Source organism: Mustela nigripes, chromosome 1, assembly GCF_022355385.1.
Source record: "Mustela nigripes isolate SB6536 chromosome 1, MUSNIG.SB6536, whole genome shotgun sequence".
Taxonomy (NCBI): Eukaryota; Metazoa; Chordata; class Mammalia; order Carnivora; family Mustelidae; genus Mustela; species Mustela nigripes.
The window spans coordinates 206,207,771-206,229,533 of NC_081557.1; the positions used below are offsets into that span (position 1 = coordinate 206,207,771).

The 21,763-nt window shown below is 49.0% G+C and overlaps 1 protein-coding gene across 5 annotated transcripts in view; it reads right to left on the reverse strand.

Annotated features, from left to right (window-relative positions):
* TBC1D14 (TBC1 domain family member 14) overlaps window positions 1-21,763 on the reverse strand; it is a 103,035-nt gene that overhangs the window by 46,130 nt on the left and 35,142 nt on the right. For 4 of the 5 annotated variants that reach the window (XM_059380399.1, XM_059380393.1, XM_059380415.1 and 1 more), the window contains exon 3: window positions 9,417-9,537. The exons of the other annotated variant lie outside the window; for it this stretch is intronic. In XM_059380399.1, the coding sequence (XP_059236382.1) occupies window positions 9,417-9,537 (121 nt within the window). The remainder of the gene's footprint in view (window positions 1-9,416; window positions 9,538-21,763) is intronic. 5 annotated transcript variants of the gene reach the window in all.

The window sequence follows — 21,763 nt, forward strand, 5'->3', positions numbered from 1 at the left end:
AGAGAGAGAGAGAGAGAGGAGGAAGCAGGCTCCCTGCCGAGCAGAGAGCCCAATGTGGGACTTGATCCCAGCACCCTGGGATCATGATCTGAGCTGAAAGCAGAGGCTTTAACCCACTGAGCCACCCAGGCGCTCCTCAACTTGCCAATATTCTATTGGGGATTACATGCATCTTCATAAGGGAGACAGGTCTGCAATCAGATTTTTCTGTACTGCACTTGTCTCCTTTGGTATCAGGGTAATAGAGGCCTCGTAAAATGTGTCAGGAGCTGGGCTCACCTCTAAAACTGGTGTTATTTTTCCTTAAATACTGGCAGAACTCACCAAGGACACTCCCTGGGCTTGGAGATTTCCATTTCTTTAATAATTAGAGGGTGATTCAGATCATCTAGTCATCTTGGGTGAGATTTGGTGACTTGTGATTTTCGAAGAAATGGACCATTTCATCTAAATTCTCAAACTTATGAATGTGGAGTTATCTGTGACATTCTCATTGTTGTTTTAATTTCTGTGGTATCCCCTCTCTCACTCTCCTTTTGTCAATTTTGCTAGCGTTTGATCAATGTTCTTCATCACTTCAAAGAATCAGCTTTTGGTTTCACTGTTATTTTTCATTTTCAGTTTCACTATCTCTGTTCTTATGTTTATTATCCCCCACCCCTTGGCTTACTCTGGGTTTATTTGCTTCTTTTATGGTTCTTAGCGTAGAAAATCAGATTATTGATCGGACAACTTTGTTCTTTTCTAACATGAGCCTTTTAACACTTTAAATTTCCTTCTAAGCATTCTATCCCACAAATTTTGGTATGTTCTATTTTCATTCAGTCCAAAATATTCTCTAACTTTCTTTGTGACCTCCTCATTGTCCCATGATTTTTCTAGAAGTGTGTTACTTACTTAATTTCCAAGTTTTGGGGTGGGTTCTTGCTATCTTTGTGTCACGGCTTTGTGATCTAATTCCACTGTGGTTAGAGAACCTATTTTGTGTCATTTTAATCCTTTCAGCTTTATGGTTCCTTTTATAACACAGGTTATAGTCTTTCCTGGTGCATGCTGTATGCATGCTCGTCAAGAATGTGTGCTGTGCTCCTGTGGGAGGCCGGAGCGTTCTCCAAAAACCCATCAGTCCAGCCGGCCCATAGTCAGTCCTTCAGAGTCCTGGCTGATTCCATCAGTGGTCTACCGGTCACCATTTAGAGTCGACAACCCAGTAATAACTGTGGATTTGTATACGTGTTCCAGCTCTGCCCATCTCTGCTTCATGCATTCCACAGCTCTCGTGGGTACACACACATTCAGAGTCATTCTGTCTTTATCAGGTGACATTCTGCCTCATCCTGGGAACCTCCCATCCTCTAAAATCTAATTTTTCTTATGCTACTCTATCTACTCCATCTTCATTCCAATTAGTGCTTACCTGGTATATCTTTTCCCATCCTTTCATTTTAACCTATGTAGTTTACATGTGAAGTGAGTTTCTTTTAGACAACACACATTTGGGTCTTTTTAATTTTCTCACCCATTCTGACAACCTGTCAGGATTAGGCCCTCAGACACACAACTGGCGTGTTCAGACCATTTATATTAATATAATATAATAACTGGTATGTTTCAGTTTATTATCTTGTCTGTTTTGTTTTTCCTTCCTCTATTTCCTCCTTCCTGCCTTGGTTTCATTTTTTTTAACTTTTTAGAATTTCATTTTAACGTCTTGTGTTTTTTACTGTTATAATTTGGCAGTTGACCTAGGGATTATAATGCACATTTAATTGTTTTAGCCTCTTACCACCATGTCCCTTTATGTGACATCTACAGACACTGAGAACCCAGATGATGTTCTAGTCTTTGCTTCAGTGGAACACGTTAGAAAGAGCTCACGAAGAGAACAGGGGGTCTGTTGTACCTACCTAGAGCCTCACTCTTCCCCTCCTCTTCCTTCCGAATGTTCCAAGTCTCCTTCAGGTATAATGACCCTTCCATCTGAAAAACATCCTTCAGCAACACAGATCTGCTAGCAACAAATTCTCCCATGCTTCCTTCATCCGTGACCCCTGTGTTTCACCTGCAACCCTGCAGGGTTTTGTGCCCGACACAGAATTTGGAACTGATGGCTCTTTTCCTCCAGTAGTTTTAAAAACCAGGTTTCTGATGTAATAATCAAAGTCATTCAAATTGTCGTTCCCCTGTAAGTAATCCATTTTCTCCGGCTGCATGTAAGAGTTTTTGTCTTTATTTTCAGCAGTTCGATTATGATTCGTCTCGGCATGGTCCTCTGTGGCTTCCTCCTATCTGGAGTTCACCGAGCCCCCCTCCCCAAGCCTATAAACTTAGATCTTTTGTTGGATTTAAGCCGTACTCAGACACTATCTAGTCCAATATGTTTTCTGCACCCCGTCTTTCTTCTCTCTTTCCAAAACCCCAAGAGCGCCACTGTTCAGCCTGTCAGCACTGCCCTACATGTCCCTAAAGCTTAGTCACTTTCTCCAATCTTTTTTCTCTGTATTCTTCAGACGAAATGGTTTCTACAGACCGATCTCAAAGTTTACGCACTCTTTCTGCTATCATCTTTGCTCTGCTACTGGGACTATCCAGTTAGCTTTTTGTTGTTTACTACCTTTTTATTGTTATGGTTATTTTTTTTCTTTTTAAAGATATTACTCATTCTCCTGTCAGAGAAAGAGAGCGAGCACAGGCAGAGACAGAGGGAGAAGCAGGCTCCCCGCTAAGCAGGAAGCCTGATGTGGGCCTCCATCCCAGGACCCTGAGATCATGACCCGAGCTGAAGGTAGACACTTAACGTACTGAGCCACCCAGGCAATATAATAAATTAAAAATAACATGTTGTTGTTATTTTTCATTTAAAAGTTTTGTGTAGCAGCTCCTGGTTTGTGGCTCCAAAGTCAGCTGACTTTTCAAAGCCTTCACGGTGCCTATTGGCTACAATCCCCACCATGTGCATCGCCCAGCGGCCAGCATGGGACCAGGTGTCAGTCTGTTCCTGAAGTCCGGTTCTCAAGTCTACTGTTGCTAGTTACGGTCAGATCCATGTATCCACAACTTGGGAGTCAGCCCAGGAGTTCGTAATAACCTTCAAGGCCACTTTCCTGAGTTCCTCCTCTCCACAATGTCTCCAGAACTTACAGATTCCCTGGGTCACCCCTTCTCTAGTTCTCTAGCCACACACACACCTCCCACAACCTTGGGCCAAGTGGTAGGAGGAGAGAGAAGAGGGCATCAGGGGTCTCCCCCACCATCTTGGGAATAAACCTCCTCTCATCAGGTCCCCTTCCTGAGAGTTTCAGGCTCCTGCTGGCCCATTTCTACTGTTGGGAGACTGCACAGGGGCTGGGGTGTGAGAAAACAGAGAAAAGGAAAAAATGAAAAGTAGGGTTTCTGCTTTCTGAATGTGAGAGTACCACTCCTCATCCAGAACTAGAAAGGCTTCCCTAGTGCTAACTCTGATCTAACCCATCTCTAATACCTAGTGCTTATTAACACCCATCTCTGCGTCTTAGGATACCTTGAGTTTGGGCTATGGGATATCAGAGAAGAAAAAACTGGTAGGGTCAATCGAGCCAGCAGTACTCTGAACTGTGGTCTTTTCCCGCGGTCCGCCTGCTACCGTTTACTTTCCAGAAGGCTTGAAAAGCTACTCGTATTATACGTACTATGTTCCAGTTTTACAGCTGTGCTCATCAGGAGACAGGTTAGAGTATGTTTGCTCCTTACCCACAACTAGGACCTGCTCTTTTTTGTAATGGGTTCAACCCTATTTTGAAAATGAAGGAAGTTTTCTCAAGTTGTTTTAGAATTACCTGCAGGCCCGTCACCAGCCCCCTGCACTGACCATCCAGGCTTTGTGTTTCCTACAGTTTGTGATGGTTTATGTTTTTCTGACCACCCAGTCTTCACAGAACCCAGAAGTGAGGAGAATGAATACTGCTTTCAGCTGTTCTGGATTTGCCGCCTTCTGGGATTCTCTCTTTCACATCTAAGAGCTGACTGGAAATTCCAGAAGACCATGCAAGTCATTCCAGGTTGCACACGCCCAAACACTTGTACACTTCTCTGCTCAAATGACATGTCTTATCCAGGACATGGGAGCCCACAAGCCGCACTGCCCGTGGCAGTCCCTACCCGTCGGCAGCTGCCTTGGAGCTCAAACAGGACGCTGTCTGAATCCCCGAGTCTATGTACCTGCTGTAAGGTCTCAAGGATTTACAAACTCTGCTTGGAAGCATCTCTCTAAATGTGGGCAGCCCTGAGCTCCTCTGACATCTCAGATTACAGAGACTTGCTTTGACTTTTTAAATGGTCTTTTCCTCAAAATAAATAAATAAATAAATAAATAAAAATCAAAAGACCACGCATGACAAAATTATTGAAAGGAACAATACCAAAATGCAAATAGTGGTTATTTCAGGGCAATAAGATGCCCAGTGTATTCTTTTCCTTAATAGGTTAACATCTTATACATCTTCTACCAATTAACAGAACCAGGATAGTAAGTATTGCTAATTTATCTTTATAAATCCAACCCCCATTCCGATAGTTCGAGCAACCGAGAGACAGTAAACCACAACTCCCGCACGCCAGGCAATGGCAGTGAGATCTTTTAATAAGATTTCATCTGCACAACTTCACCAGAGTACCCAAATTCCCCAGCAAGTCACTACTTCTCAAACCTGGCTGCATGTCAGAGTCACGGGCAGAACGCAAACAAAAGCAAAACGCCAGTCAGGTTGGAAGGAGGCTATGGGAAGAGAGAAGTCAAGAACAACTCTCAAGTCTTAGACTTGAGAAGAAGACTTGAAAAAGAAGGCTACCACTTTCCAAAATGGGGAAAGATGCAAAGGGAACAGGCCCAATGGCACAGAAAAAGCAAAGTAAGAGTCAGACAGGAAGTGGTGGTGGATACCCAGTGGAACATGCAGGCAAGGTCTACAGTTCAAGGATGAGGTCCTGGCTGAGAACAAATGTGGAGGCTGCTGGTAGAGCCTTGAGTCCCACTGAGGTCCCCTAGGGGGTGACCACAGACAGAGAAGCACCTGAGAGGCCCTATAAAATCCAAAGGGCACCCCACAGAGGAGAGTGCAGTGACCCAGAAGTCAAGGTCAGAAAAGCTCACAAGGAGCAAAAGAGAGTTTGATAAGACGTGGGCTGAGGAATGAACCCTGGACCTGGGAACAGGCGGTCACTTGAAAAACCAGTGGTGTGGAAACCCTAGGATGGGTTTCCATCACACCGTTTCTGCACATCACTTCTTTTCACAGGCTTATCACAGCTGCAATGACCTGCAGAGTTATTCTGCTTCAAGCTGTGTGTTCCTGATCTATGGTAAGGTCCAACAAAGGCAGAGGCCATGTTAGTCTTCCCCTTCATTGTAATCCACCCCCACGGTGGCTCAATTTTACGGGGCAAAGGACCACTGAATCCAAGAAGGAAGGTTCCTCTTTCTTCACGAGGCAAAGGATGTGCCGCCCCGAGGTGCCAAATGTGGCCAGAGCCCCACCCCGTACAAACCCAAGGACAGGAGATCCCAACACAGCTGTGTTCAAATGCATTCTCCACAACTTTATTCTCAGGGGCCTCTCCAGTTCACCAGCAGCTGCCACAATGGGCGTCTGGTATATTCTGGACCACTTATTTAACCTGCTGTGGGCAAAGATGGCTATTTGCCTCTTATACCCACCAACCCCTTCTCTAACAGCAGTGCTTCTGCAATGTGAGCGTGCGTGACCAGTACCTAGAGCATTTGCTAGAACACTACTTGGGGTGCCCCCAGCCCCACAGTTTCTTCAGTGGGTCTGAGATGAGGACTGAGAACCTGGGTTTCTAACAAACACCCAGATGGGGCGCCTGGGTAGCTCAGTGGGTTAAGCCGCTGCCTTCGGCTCAGGTCATGATCTCAGAGTCCTGGGATCGAGTCCCGCATCGGGCTCTCTGCTGAGCAGAGAGCCTGCTTCCCTCTCTCTCTCTCTCTGCCTGCCTCTCCATCTACTTGTGATTTCTCTCTGTCAAATAAATAAATAAAATCTTTAAAAAAAAAAAAAAAAACACCCAGATGGTGACAACATTAGTCCGTGGACCATACTTTGAGAACCATGCTTTAGGGTCATTCTCATAGCTATCCTTGGTCATTTCTGCTTCCCCTGTTTAGAAAATCTCTCTGAAATAATGTAAGCGGAGAGAAAATTACTTTTCAAAACCTTTATGAAATTTGAAAAGATATCTGAACGTAACATTTCCTAAAAATGGCTGCCATGTACCCATACGTCTCAAATTAAGAGACTCTGGCCCAGTTATGAGGAAGTCCAATGCGTCCCAGGGCACCCTGGGCAAATCAGAGGTAGCACCTGCCACTTGCTGGACCTATTAATTAAAAGTCACAACCGCCCCTCCTTGAGTACTAACTCTGGGCCACGGGCTGTGGGAAACATGGGACAAAAATATTCCACATACGTGATCTCTTATAACAATCTAGTGAGTTGGATTCAGAATGCCCTTGCTGCCCAGGAGTAACTGGCCAAGGTTACACAGATAAGGGGAGGTGAGGCTGGAAATCACACGCAGGTCGGCAAGTCCAAAGACCTTGGCTGGTGTGCGCACCTGTCCCCTCGGCTGCACCACAGGCTCCTTGAGGTGTCCCGACCCAGCCACAGGCCCCTGGCCTCGGCACAGGGCAGTGTCTGCTGAATGTGTAAGTGAAGGGACGCATGGAGGCGTCAGGCTCATCCTCTCACACTGTGTTGTTTCTTGCATGTCACAAGAAGGGGACAATAATAACAGCAAACACCTGCCGGCACTTAGGACATTCCGTGCTGTTCCGAGCATGTGATGTCCACTCGCACACTGAATCTTTGCCCCTCCGAGGCTGGTCCTATGGCTCTCCAGATTCTGGAGAGGAGGAAATGAGGCTCAAAAGGGTTATGGGACTTGCCCACCTAGCTGAGCTGTGGCAGAGCCGGGATACCGATTCCTGCACTCTGACTCCAAAGTCCACGCTCTTAAATCACCGTGCGATAAACATATTCCAAAGAGAGCAGGAAAAGGAACTCGAGTCTCCTAAGCCCTTCTTGCTGCTCTGGCTCTAACGGGAGTTGTTGGCACTGCTTGGGCTCACAGGCCCCGAAACTAAGCCCCAGCTCCGGGCTCTCTAGAGAGTGGGAGCCGACACCTGTGACGGCAGCCAACTCCAGCCCAATGCGCGGGGGCCTCTCCACCGCACCAGATCCCCGGCCCAGGATCCCCCACAGACCTTGCCAGCCCCAGGAGAGAGGCATGGAATAAAGGGCCAGAGACACAAAGCAGGAGCAAATAGGACTCAGGCCAGATTGTATGACTCATGCAGGTACAATTACATCCTTTATTATTGATGCTTGAAGCCAGATGGCCCTCTTCTCTGCAGTACTGTGTTACCACATGATTAATGGACCTAGTCATTTCAGTTCACAAAAATCCTTTAGGTTCAAGAACATAATCCATGTTCACCTTAAAAAAAAAAAGGTTCAACAAAGATAACAAAGAAATTCAAACACGATGCAAGTGCTACTCAGAGTCATGGGAAAATCTACAGAAGGACAATGGTTACTTTTTTCCAAAGTGTGGATTTCTTTAAAAATTCAGCTTGGCTATTTAGTTTCTAAGAAATTTATAGCTGAGCTTTGCATATAAATGAATCACCTTTTAATTGTATGCTATTATACTAAGCCTATACAATAAGTGATTCCAATTCAAAATATGACAATCTATAAAAGCGAATTCCAACACCGGTGTACTTGCTAAGTTCCCTGGGCCCAGACAATCGCGATAAGGAGTGTCAGACAACCTTCAGAACAGCTTCAGACCTTCAGTTTGCTGAAGCAGAAACACTTGAAATGCGTGCAGATTCCCCATGCTGTTCAAGCCAGAGCCCCGGCATGCCCTCACCGCCTCCCACGCATGCCGTGCCCCTCTACCCAGCACATCTGGTACCCTCAACCCACAAGAACCACAGCGCTGGGCCAGACCCCACTTTACTCCTCTGGACTAGTCCAAGAGCCACATTCTTGCCAAGGGAACTTTTCACTCCTTAGGTAAGTAAAATCCTCTGGGACTACCCAGAGCCTTCAGGTCAGAGACAGGTTCCAGGCCCAGCACATGACACAGGCCCCAGGGACAGCCCCTCCCACTGCTCCCCAGGTGCAGGCCACACACAGCCCCAGCCCCTCAGCCCTGGCACAGGCCGCCCCCACTTACTCCCGCCCCTTCCTTGCAAAGACTCAGAGGAGAAGCAAGAGCCCTAGGGTAGGGTCTAGCTCTGCCCAAGTCACTCAGCCCATCTCTTAAGTGCTTCTTTGGTAAGATAATAATGGTACCTTCTGCAGAAGGCAGTTACAAGCTTTAAAATGAACTAGAAACCCAAGTGCTGACTCATCTGAAACTGGCACAGAGGAAGCACTCAATTCAGGATCCCCCGTTTTAGTAACTGTGCCACACCTCTGAACTCAACCATGTATGAGGCCTGGCCCAGCAGGCCCAGCCCCGCCCCCACACACACCTACGGTTCTCCTCCTACCGGCCCTGGAGTCCTCTCCTTACCAAAGGGGCTCTCTGGAGCAAATGCTGTGGTCACTTCTCTCAGCCCAGCGCCACACCTGAGGCTGGGCACTTAGTAGGTCCTCAAAAGTATTCACTGAACAACTATCAGTAAATACAAAACTGAGGTGGGAGGAGGCAGCCTGCTGGGGGGCAGTGTCACGGCATTGGGCAAATGGCATTCTGTGAGGATGGCTGGGACTCAGAGTCCAGGGGAAGACGCAGCTGGTAACAGTCAAAGTCCAAGCCATAGATACCTCTGGCCTCGCAGAGTCTGTGCACGAGCCTTCTTTGAAAAGATGAGCACATGCCTCCAGCTGTCGGCATCCCAGTGATGAGATACGACAGGCCTGGCCCAACCCTTGTACCCCACTCCCTTCCCCTGCTCGGAAAAGGGAGCAGCTCCCAGGCCAGCAAGGGGAAAGGGTCCTCCTACGGGAGCGATGAAGGGGATGAGCGATGGCCTCTGCATTCTTGGCCAAATCAGCAATGGAAGGATGACACTCCAAGAAACCCATGGGACCGGAGGGGAGAGTGCTTTAATAAGGAACACAATTAATAAAAGTTTGACAATAAACACATCTGCAACTAGTACTGGAAAAACCAATCGAGTGACATTACACAGAGCGAAGCCAGCTCTCCCCTATGCGCATGCGGGAAGCGACAAGGAATGGAAAAGGTTAAAGGCATCAACTTTCTGATGACAGACTCAGATTTTAGAAGTGGGCATGCAGATCAACACAAAGTTTTCCAATTTCAAAGCCTCCAGAAAGGTCACTTTAGCAAGGTTCATAAATAGCGCTGCACAGCATACTTCTGCGTTTTTGGGTCTCATATACCTTTTGTATTTTCTTTGAATCTTTCTGAGCATTCTCTCGAAGTGGTACTTTTCCAAATAACTTCCATCCCAAGTCATTTTGTTTGTCAAGTCTTGCATTCTGTTTCCTAGCAAGCAAATTCCTATAGGAAGAAAATAAGAGGGTTAGGGAACTTCTGGGTATTCACAGAAATACCAGGACCGCCAAGTCACTCTCTAATGGAAACAAGTAGACCTTCCTTTGAGGGAACACCATGAAGAACCACAAGTTTTAATTCTGCAGACCTGTCATCAGAGAAGACACAGAACTATGCAACCAGGAAAAAGCCCCATAACCACAAATAAGCTTTTTGTTGTTCAACTGTGACATGTGCAAATTCTATAATTTGGAGTAAGGAACTACCTTGTATCACAACAAAATATCCCAGAAAAACTGAGTTGTTGTTGTTTTTTTTTTTTTTAAATATATTTGAGAGAGATAGATCACAAGTAGGCAGAGAGTCAGGCAGAGAGTGGGGGAAGCAGGCTCCCTGCCAAGCAGAGAGCCCGATGTGGGGCTCGATCCCAGGACCCTAAGATCACGACCTGAGCTGAAGGATGAGGCTCAACCCACTGAGCCACCCAGGCACCCCCAGAAAAAGTGAGTTTTAAAATCAGACTAAAGTGAATTGAAACCCTGGCCAAGTTACTAACTGTGTGAATTTGACCAGTATATTCATCTCTCTGAGCCTCAGTTTCCTTATGTTTACCAAGGGTCTTTGTTGGAATTAAAATGACAGGTACATAGTTAGTGCTTAAAAAATAAGAGCTGCGAGGCAGTGGGGGCTCAGTGGGCTGAGTGTATGACTCTTGGTTTCAGCTCAGGTTATGATCTCAGGGCCGAGAGATCAAGCCCCGTGTCAGGCTTTGTGCTCAGTGTGAAGTGTGCTTGAGATTCTCTCCCTCTCCCCCTTCCCCCACTCTCACATGCTCTCTAAATAAAGACATAAAATCTTAAAAAAAAAATAGCAGTTGCTTTAATAATTAACCTCTAGCTTAGTTGAAGTTATCTATAAGGTAAATCTGCATTATCTCTTCATAAAGAGTCTCCACGGGCCATGAAAAGAAAGCCACTCAGCCAGCAGTCACAAGGTCTTCCCTCCCAACCACATGTAAACAAAAGTCCCGAAGACCATAGGTAAGTCCCCACCGGTAGTACAAAATAAACTACGTTTTGGATTGTACAGGCTGGTGCATTCATTAAAAACAGTTTCCAGGGCTCACTGGAAAGTGTAAAATGACCCTGCAGCATCTCCTGTGCCAGAAAGGAAGAAAGTGCTCAGAGAAATACGGGGACGCGTCTTAAGGAAACAGAAGCCAACGTGAAACACAGACTCTCCCTGGCTAAATCTGGAACAATCTAGTCGTTGAAATAAATAATGAGGGCAAGGGATTATAATCCACTGAATAAAACAAGAATCCAAAAGCCCATATGGATCTGAGCAAGCACAAAGAGGCAGTGGAGGAGGGATGCAGCCTCAGAAGCACAGGCGGGCGCGTGGACATGGGAAAGGACCAGTGGGCGCTAGGCCTGGCAGCTGACAGCTGACGATGATGGTTTCCACCGATTCTGAAAGCATCTCCCACAAATTCCTTGTCAGTACAAAGGCAAGCCTGCTTGGGCAGGTGCTCAGAGCCCGCGTTCCCAGCACAGAGGAGCTGGCACGTGCCTCCCGCTCTGGGGCCCCGACAACAGCCCACTATGCTGATGGCGGCAACAGACAGACCGACTATTGGAGAAGATTCCTGAAACAACTAACGGGATGTGAATACACTCTGTGGACTAGGAAAGAGCACGAGATTTATGTTAAATTTGCTGATCTTGTAACCGCACAGCGCTTATGTAAGACAGTGCCCTTGTTCTTAGGGAAGGTACTTGTACTTCCCACCGGTTCTTCTAATGCTTCCTAGAAATACTTACTTGCTTACACCACAGTCACAGACCAGATAAAACACAGGAAGTGAGGGGAGACCTGGGTGGCTCTGCCGGTTAAGCATTTGCCTTTGGCTCAGGTCATGACCTCCGGGTCCTGGGATCAAGCCCCAGTCTGGGCTCCCTGCTCAGCGGGGAGCCTGCGTCTCCCTCTCGCCCTGTTCTTGCTCCCTCACTCAAATAAATACATAAAATCTTAAAACAAAACAAAACAACACACATAACACATGAAGTGAGACACAAACAGTGAATCTGGGTAAAGGATACTTGGAAGTTGCTTATTTTTCTTGCAACTTTTCAACAAATTTGAAAGCAATAAAAATAAAGTGATAAAAACTTCCCAAAAGGAAACAAACGGTTTCACATACTCTTCCTTGCTTTTCTGTTGTGTTTATAATAGAAACCACTTCATAGGCCAAGGCAATTCTATACACCTTTGTAAGAAACAAACTCTGAGTTGTGAAAACTCAGCCAACAGTGGAGGACACGCGATTCAAACTGAGCGAAAATCTCAACTTCCAGAACTCTCCGCTCACTAATGGTCCACATTTTGCTAAAGAGGCATTGCCTCTGGAGAAGGGAACAGGGCACAAGGGACAAACAGTGAGGAAGGTAATGAAACCTGACCCCATTCTAGACAGATGCGGGTCACCTAGGGTCTAGAGTAGTAAGGATTGGGACAGAGAACCGCACAGAAGTGACCGGTGACTGGGATCCGGGAGCCGGACCAGACCGGTGGAGCTAGTCACACAGACGGCCAGCAAAAGCAGCAGGAGCAACAGAAACCTTGTTTTCTTCATCCCCTGCGAAGGCTTGTAAGTTGTACAAACATAGTACAGAGAGAACTTATCAAAATTCACCATACAAGGGACACCTGGGTGGCTCAGTGGGTTAAGCCTCTGCCTTAGGCTTAGGTCATGACCTCTGGGTCCTGGGATCAGGCCCCACATTGGGTTCCCTGCTCAGTGGGGAGCCCTCTCTCTCTGCCTGCTTGTGATCTTTCTCTGTCCAGTAAATAAATTAAAAATCTTTATGGGGCGCCTGGGTGGCTCAGTGGGTTAAAACCTCCGCATTCGGCTCAGGTCATGATCCCAGGGTCCTGGAATTGAGCCCCACATCGAGCTCTCTGCTCAGCGGGGAGCCTGCCTCCCCCCTCTCTCTGCCTGCCTCTCTGCCTACTTGTAATCTCTATCAAATAAATAAATAAAATCTTTTTAAAAAATCACGATACATGATAGGCCATGACTTCTGAAAGGCTCAAGAAAGGTATCCTTGGTTGGGAGAGGCCGAGGATGAGAGGCCGAGGAGCTCTGAAAGGACAGGAAATCCCACCCAAGCTTCAGCTCTTTGTGTCCTCAGCACAGGGAACAGAGAGCCGGCCAGAAAGAGGTTCCGGCCTCTGGCTTCCCTTTCAGATCGGTGGGTCCCTGGAAGACTGGCACAGAGTTGGCCACTAAGCCCAGAAGGCCAGCTGGAGCCAAGCCCCTGCCTCTGGCCATGATGTGCCCAAGCCCCATTCCCGGGGGCCAGGTGTGCAGATGGGGCGGGGAGAGCCCAGGAGCCCTGACTGAGCCCTTTAAACCCTGTGTTGTCTGGCTGGCCCGGAGGCACCCTTGGGGTCATCCTGGATGAGAGTCACACGCTGGTGCCGTTCTCCCCAGTCCAGGAGAGGCTAGAGCCACAGCTATGGGTCCTCAGCAAGTTAGCACCCCCCTGCTGCCATTGCCACCATCTGTGACACTTGACCAGGGGCAGAACATAGGGACCGCTTGATTCAAGCTTCCTGTTTCATCAAGATCATTCCAAATGCACCCATGCCACAAGCAGCTCCAGGAAGCCCTCACGTCTGCCCAGGTTCTGCAAAGCCTTCACCCACCGGCCACCACCATCCCTAGCAGGGCCTCAGCTCCCACAGCACGCAGCCAGTTACACTGTATTTGCTGGAGGGCCCCTGGCTCCTCTCCACACAGCTCCTCTTTGGGGTGGGGCTACCAGGAGGGAAGGGCAGAGTCGCCTCTGCACCCCCACAATCCCAGCCAGCACGCAGCAGGTGTGCCACACCTGTTGGCCAGCAAACAGAGCAGACACCGTACATGTCTGCAGGGGACGCAGGTGCAGGGCTGTGAGGTGCGTAATGGGACTGCGGCCCAACCCAGCCGCACCCGCAAGCCAACCCACACGGCACCTCTGACCTGCACGCACCCTACCTGGGAGTGGGCCTGGCTTCCCTCCTGACTACCGCCCCTTCTGTGATGCCCGCTCAGGTCCACCCTCCTGTAGCTGGCAGGGGTGAGTAATGACAGGGAAGCACCTTTGGACTCTTCCAGAGGTAACCTCACAATCCCTCAGGAGCTGGCCCTAGGATCACCCTCAGGCAGGAGGCTCGCTCAACAACCCACCAGGCTACATTCATCCAGTGAATTGTTCTGAGGGCCTCAGCTCTACAGAACAACAAAGAGTCAGTCTGATTTGCTAAGAAACCTTCTATCTCTCCTCAGGTTAGCTCCAAAGCTCTCACCTGATCTGACAAGGGTCTGGCCACCCTCTCCAGCCCTCTTCCTGTGTCTTTTTGGGGACTACACATCAGGCCTGCAACCAGCCAGTCACAGCCCATATATGCCTGCCCCAGGCTTCCTTCAAGTGTCCCTCAGGCACAGAACATGACCCGGCAGACCCTGGGGCCTTGCAGAATGCCCCCTGTATCTGCCACAACACCCAGAAGTCTCCTCCACATGGCGGGCAGGGTGGTCTTCTGAGAGCACACACGGATCCTACCAGCCCTGTCCCCCAAATCCCCTCACCGGCTTCAATGCCACATGTGCCTCACCCCTTACCCTCAGTGTGCTCCTGATCACAGGCACATTTTGAGGATCAGATGAGGCAAGGGACCTCGCAGGCCTGGCCTGCTGCTTCCACACACACTCGGTTCACGGGAATAATCGCCATCATCCCCATTGCCGTGGGAGGGCTTCTCTTCTAAAGGACTGCCAGCCTTGCCACCCCCCACTCAATCTCCTGCAGCTGGGCTGGCACTCTGCACCCTGGAGGCATCAGAGGGACCGGGGGGCACAGGCCAGGTTTAAGGGAATGGTGGGCTGAAGGGAGGTGACCCTGCAGGGCAGGGATCTGTCGATGAGGCCTATCCGGATGCACTTTACAGCAATGCTGAGAGCCCTTGGGAAACACAGGGGTGGTTGAGGACTAAGCCACGCCCAACTACAAGGACAGAGACTAACCCTCCCATCCTGTGGGGGCAAAAGACCCTTAAGCAGGAAAAAGGAGGCAGGGTTTCACTGGGGTCCTTACCCCTGGCTTACAATATAATTCTTTTCATTTCAAGAGGCAACAACTCAGAGGAAGAGATATGGGCCACCAGTGACAAAGTCATGCTAAAAATAATGGCGTGTTAATTTCTGTCCACCAGCTCTCAAGAAAAGTGCCATATCACAATTAGCAGCAAGATCAGGCATGGACACATTTCACCGGGTCAATATGGCCCAGTAGGACCCGGTTCTCACTAAGAACCCTTGAGCACAGGTTGCTCGGACCCTGACCGCAGCTCCCTTCCCCCACCTCCTCCAGCTGTGAGCCCCCGCTTGTCCAGTGCAGCCCCGTAGGCAGGACACACACAGAAGCCTGACAAGGGGCTGAGTGGGGCTGAGGGAGTGAGGAAACACACAACCCAGCGACCTCAACAGCCCTCATCCCCTGAAAAAGGAGTCAGGCCTATGCTGCCCAGGACTGGGCCACCAGCCACAGATGTGAGAAATGTGCTCGTCAACCGTCAACCGAGTCACCCTGCCCAAAGATGTCAGCTGGAACAAAGCAGGGTTTAAATATGTCACAAAAATACTAAAAACAGCCCAAGGGTTCATGACACTCCCATTCGCAGCACCAAGACGGTGGGGGGGGGGGGGCACTCTTTCAAAAGACTGCGAGCTACCTATTGCTGAAGGAGAAAAGCAAGCTGTGTAAAAGTATAGAGCACAGACCGCCCCTGGGAGAAGAAGGAAATGGTATTGACAGGGCGCCTGCGTCGGGTGGGAAGTGACTTATACGAGCAAAAAACTGAAGAGAAAATGAAAATGTTCAGCTCTACTGGTATAAAAACGAAAACCTTCTGGGAGAGAAAAGTGGAGAGCTACGGAGAGTGCACCCATGAAGGCATCCGGGTGCTCAGCCCGCAGGGCCTACATGACAGCGCAGCTGGGGCACGGGCCGCCCCCCACGGCGCTTCAGGCCACCGAGCTGGGAGCGGGGGCTGAGAGAGACTGGGGACAGTGTGCCATGGAAAATGGCCTACAGGTTAGGCAAGTTCCCAAGATCACCCACCAGGGAATCAAAACCAGGCCCTTGCAGGCCTCCCAGCAGTGTCCCCTCCTCCCAGACCGAGGAGATGAGCGGGCCACCACCAGCCAGAAGAGCAGCCAGCCTGCATTGTGGTTAATGGGGCAGCGCACACGCGTTCCCGTCCCTCTCCCAAGCTTCCTGCGAGCCAGCACAGGCAATAAGGCAACGATGGCCAAAAGAGACATTCCAAAGCTCCGCCAAGTGGCCCAGGCTCCTTGCTAACCCCTCACAATGCTGGCACCCCCTTGCTATAGCAGCTTCAGGCAGAGGCAGAACAGCGGCCTTCCTAGTGAGTGGCCCCCAAATCTGAACACAATGGGGTTTCAGGGCTTCCCATCCACACCCCCACAGAAGCAGTGGCAGCCCTGGGCCTGCTGTTCTTCATCTGTAAGCAGAGAGGACAAACCTTCCTGGGACCACGGTGAGGATGAAGCCGGGTGGGTGTGCGGGGGTTCCCAGGGGAGAGGTAACGCCGTGGTCTGTGTTTGCTGCCTACACGGTGTTTTCCAGTTTGAAACATCTGTCAACATTTTGTGTTGATCAAGAAATCACAGGGGGCACCTGGGTGGCTCAGTGGGTTAAAGCCTCTGCTTTCGGCTCAGGTCATGATCCCAGGGTCCTGGGATCGAGCCCCACTTTGGGCTCTCTGCTCAGCAGGAAGCCTGCTTTCTGTCCTCTCTCTCTGCCTGATTCTCTGCCTACTTGTGATCTCTGTCTGTCAAATAAATTAAAAAAAAAGAAAGAAAGAAAGAAATCACAGAACAACCTAGGTTTCTGTCTTTTCCTGAAGGGCTACAGGATCTGGCCCCCAGGGCACGTGCTCTTGCAAGACCACCGGCCGGAGGGAAGCCGCAAATCCCTAGCGGGTCATGCTGCAGTTGGTCCTTCCACTGTCCTCGCTTCAGAGGACCAGCCAGTGCACCAGTCTGCAGGGCCAGATCCAGGTTTTAGTGGGCTTTGAAGCTCATTTACTTTGGGGAATCCTTTGTTTTTTTTTTTAAGATTTTATTTATTTATTTGAGACCAAGAATGCAAGTAAGAGAACACAAGAGGGGGAGTGGCAGAGGGAGTAGCTGACTCCCCACTGAGCAGGAATCCTGATGTGGGGCTCAATCCTAGGACCCCGAGATCATGACCGGAGTCAAAGGCAGATGTTTCACTGACTGAGCCACCCAGGCACCCCGGGGAATCCTGAGAAAGAAAATTATGTTTAACTATGAAGGCTAAGCATCATTAACATCACAAATCCAAAATTGTCATGTTTTGACTTTTAAACTCAAAACCACGTGCTTCCACATGACGGGACTCCAGCAAGGACTTCTACCCAAAGCTCCATCTCTCTGTTTTCCGACAAGAGAGAGTAGAATCCAAGGACCAACTCCCTTTCTTCCTAGATGCTATGGGATGAGGCTGTTACTGTCAGCTCTGCCCCCATGAACTTCACTTCCAGACGTGACTGAGGTCAAGACAGTGACTCTGGGAGCAATTGAAAATGACAGCTGTCAATGGAGATGAGGGGCTGGCTCTGGGTCCCAACACCCGAGTATTTCAAAACCCCTAATGTGTGTGCCAAGGGCATCACTTAGAGCCAGCGCCCTACAGATAGCAAGCCCTTCAGTGTATTTCCTGCTGAGTCTGATCAACTTGTTACTTTCTGTGCATTCATCACCAGAAGGTAAAGCCCATGATGAAAGAATTCTGTCTCTATTCACCACAGTGCCTCTAGGGTCCGGAACTGTTGCCGGCACACAGGGGAACACATGTACTGAATGTGTGCTTTTGGAGGAATTATCAGAATGATCACACAAGAACTATTCCTCTCCATTTAAAACAGAGGAAGCCAGGATTCAGAGGCGGGGGAGTCCCGCCCAGAGACACACAGCTGAGCAACGCAGGGCCAAGCCTTGGACCCGAAGCTCCAAGGCTGCTCCCTGGCAGCTGGCAGCACCAGCCCAGAAGGCCAAAGCAGCTGGAGCACAAAGTTACAGTCCGCCCTGACCCGGTAGAGCCGGTTCCACAAGCAACAAACACTCATCGGGTTTCTCAAAACTTCTCTCAGAATCTTGGAAAATAAACCTCCAAAGTCCTTCTTCAAGACTATACATTTGAACTCTTGCTTCTAATTCAGTAATAGTTCCTGGGGCTCCTGGCTCTTTCCCTCCTTTGTCCTGCTGACAAAAGAGACATTCCAAAGCTCATTCCACAGTCATCACAAATAGCTGACACATGTAGCACTCCGTTCCCAGGACAGCAGACAGGCATGTCATCGTCACCCAGAAGCACCGCCGGGGCTTGAACCCCACCGGAGAGGTATTAGAATTGACGTGGTACAGATGGAAAATGGAGTCTAGGTGAGGTCAAGGAACTTGCTCCTGAAGGGACACAGAAATCCTGGCACTCCTTTGGGGAGCAGAGAAGGCAAAAATCTTCAACGATTCCTCTAAAGCCTATTTCTTAGGTGTTTCTTCCAGATCTCCAGCCCTCAAAAACTGGCACGCTCCACTGCTACAGACACTCACACAGGGCCTCTGACTCCACTCTGAGAGCCCTGGGGGAGAAGACCAGCCCACTCCACTGTCACGGAAACACAAAACACAAAACCGCAATCTACAAAGGCAGCCTCTGCGTGACAACCCCCCACCACAGGAAATAGGAGGTGAGTCAGACACACACTGAGGGGTTGTTATTACTGTGACCAAAGAGGGGGCTCAAACTTCCTAGTTCCACACACAATTAAAAGTACCCAAGATCCAGAAACACTTGGTGTCTCTCCTCCTTCAGAAAACGTTACTCCAGTAGCATCTGATGCTAAAAAGCCGATCCCTAAAACCAGAGGTGACAGTCAATACGAAGGCGTGTAGTGAGTGAGCACTGGAAACCACCTGCATAAAGAGGCAGGCCTGGGAGCTCCTGGCCCACAGGAACCCTCCTGGAGAAACAGGACCACACCAGCTTAAACTGAGGAACACCAAAGGCACAGCTCTGTCTCGGGGGGAGTGGGGGAGTGGGTGGGCAGGGGGATGTGGCTAAATCCTGCGAAAACCTACACACAGGCAAAAACCAAGCTCCGGTGACGCCTCCATTTACAAAATCAAGAAAGGCAAGACGGCAACCACAAACCTGTCCATTAACAGGAACGCCGGGGAGACCGCCATGGTGTCGACAGTGGCCACGCAGCTCTGAAAGGCCAGCCCCAGAAGCGTGGACTCTCCCAGGCCACATTCCTGGGGCTGGGGCCACCGTCCTGGGGAGGCACCATTCGGGGCCCTGCTCCAGTCTGGAAGATTAAGACACAGGGACGGGGTGGCCCAGCTGGAAAGGCAGGGGTGGGGCGGGCAGGGTTCTGACTCCTAACTAGTCACAGGGAGGGAGGAGGGTAGGCGGTCTGGGAAGCAAAGCCCGTGTGACCGGGTTCCCGACACAGCTCTTCCCTCACATCTCTGCAGTGACCCAGAGCCACAGCCTGCCAGCCATGGTAGGCTAAACAGCCACGACACTGACAGCCGCTTCTTCTGACTGAGGACAAAAGCAGAATCCCACTGGGCACAAGGTGTCCCGAGTGCCAGACAGCACCCTTTGTGAAAAAGCAATCAGGTATGCAGGTGGGTCCCAAACGCTCTCACATAAACCCCTGGCACAAACCTGCATAAGAACCCTCACTAGAGGGTGCCCCCACCCTTATGACTTCAAGTACTGCGAGGTATAAAAAAAGGACAAGATCTAACGAACAACTCAAGGTCAGGAAAAATGACCTAATGTAAACCCACAAGAAGTTGCTCTAGGTCGGGTGCCTCTGGGGTGTCACGAGGGCATCCCTCAGTCATGTGTCAACAATTAGTCCATGGTAAAACAATTCTTCATGCACCCCAGCCTGGGGTGTGGGGGTGTGGTAGTGTGTGTGTGTGTGTGTGTGTGTGTGTGTGTTCACAACAGCACAGGAAACATCTGACTGCAGAGAGCCAGCAGTGGCCAGCTCTGGCAGGAGGAGACGATGAGGGCCAAAGAGAGAAATTCTCCTTTTACAAATTTCTGTACTGCTTAAAAAAGAAAAGACAAACAACAGCAGCAACAAATGAGCATGTATTACTTTTGCTATCCAAAAGAAAAAAGAAAACAATCAAATGTGCGAGACAGCACGGCACAGGAACGGGCTCTGCGATGGCAAACAACACGCCGACCCCAGCACAGCCTATGACAGACAGGTGCCAACTAACCCATGTCCTCTGGCAGCATGGATCCCAAAGTGGGGAACCTGGACTGGAGGCCGCATCACCTGGGAAGGGGCAAGAAACGCAGATTCTTGAGCCCTGCCCAGACCGACTGAATCAAACTTGGGGATAAGGCCAGCGAGCTCTGAATGAGCCCTCTGGATGGCTGTGATGCTCACTCAGGTTTGAGAAGGACTGCTCCGACTAAAAATATTTTTTAAAAAAAGATTTCACAGGGGAATTTTTAAAATACAGATAGACACACATATGCCTACAATGTTAAATGGCCCTTGCGGGGGCAGCAAAAAGTCCTAGTTGAATACATTTTTCTTGGTGAATAATGCCTATAAATGTTTTTATTGAATGATCTACTGTATTTCCTTGGGAGGCTGAGGGGAGGAATAAGAGGCTTGTTCTCTGAGTTTGTGTACTTCCTTAAAGATTTGGAAGAATTCACTAGTGAGGCCATTTGGACCTGAGTATTCTTTGTGGGTTTTTAAAATAAAGATATTTTTGGATCTTTTTTTTTTTTTTCCTGACATACAGTGGAGAAACCCACATATGGCAGGTTAAGGAACTATTTGGAGGGACGCAGGCACATGAAGCTGCAGGTGGCTAGTGCAGGAGAGCACAGTGTGAGGAGAGTGACAGGGAGAGGAGCCAGAGGGCTTGCCTGCTCTATCCTGGCCCCACTCCCCCACCGGGACCTGCTGCTGCACCCGATCAGGTGGTCTCCAGCAGCACAGCAGGAATTTGTAAGTGCATGCATTTAGTCAGAATAGTCCTTTATTTGAGAGGCAGAGACAGTGACAGAGATAGCAAGAGAGAGAGCGGTGGAGCAGGGAGGAGAGAGAGAAGCAGACTCCTTGCTGAGCAGACAGCCTGATGCAGGACTTGAGCCCAGAACCCAGAGATCATGACCTGGGCGGAAGGAAGAGGCTTAACCCACTGAGCCACCCAGGCGCCCCTCCTGTGAAGCCTTTTTATTATTTTTTAAGTTCATATACAACAGCGGTGCCTGAGTGGCTCAGTAGGTTAAACACACTACTCTTGACCTCAGGGTCATGATTTCAAGCCCTGCGTTGGGCTCCATGATGGGCATGGAGCCTACCTTTAAAGACTAAAAAAGAGGGGTGCCTGGGTGGCTCAGTGGGTTAAGGATCTGCCTTGGGCTCAAGTCATGATCTCAGAGTCCCGGGATCCAGTCCTGCATTGGGCTCTCTGCTCAGCAGGGAGCCTGCTCCCCCACCCCCGCCGCCTGCCTCTCTGCCTACTTGTGAGCTCGCTCTCTCTCTCTGTCAAATAAATAAATAAAATCTTAAAAAAAAAAAGTGTAAAAAATACACAAGTAAATAAAACTCATATACAATAAAATTGAGTCTTTTGGTGTTTGGTTCTGTAAGTTATAACATATCGGTAGGATCATTCAACCACAAGAGAAAAATCTTATAAAAACTTTGAGAAACAGAAAGCAGAACACTCAACCCAGCATAATCCTGATATCCAAAACCTAAGGGAAATTACAGGTCACATGCTTATAAATATGGACAGAAATTCATAAAGTATTACCAAACCAACCCAACAATAGATATAAAAGGATGATGTAACACAAACAATTTGGGATTTTTTCCCCTAAGAATACAAAGTTAGTTACTTAACATTAGAAAAATACACTGTTATTTACTATGCAAAATAAAGGAGAAAACACATGCAAGTCAATAGATGCAGGAAAAAAAGCATTTGATAAAATGCAACACAGTCATGATTTTTTTTTTTAAATCATAGAACCAGGAATCAAAGGGAACTTCCTTAATCTGATAACAGGTTTCTCACAAAAAG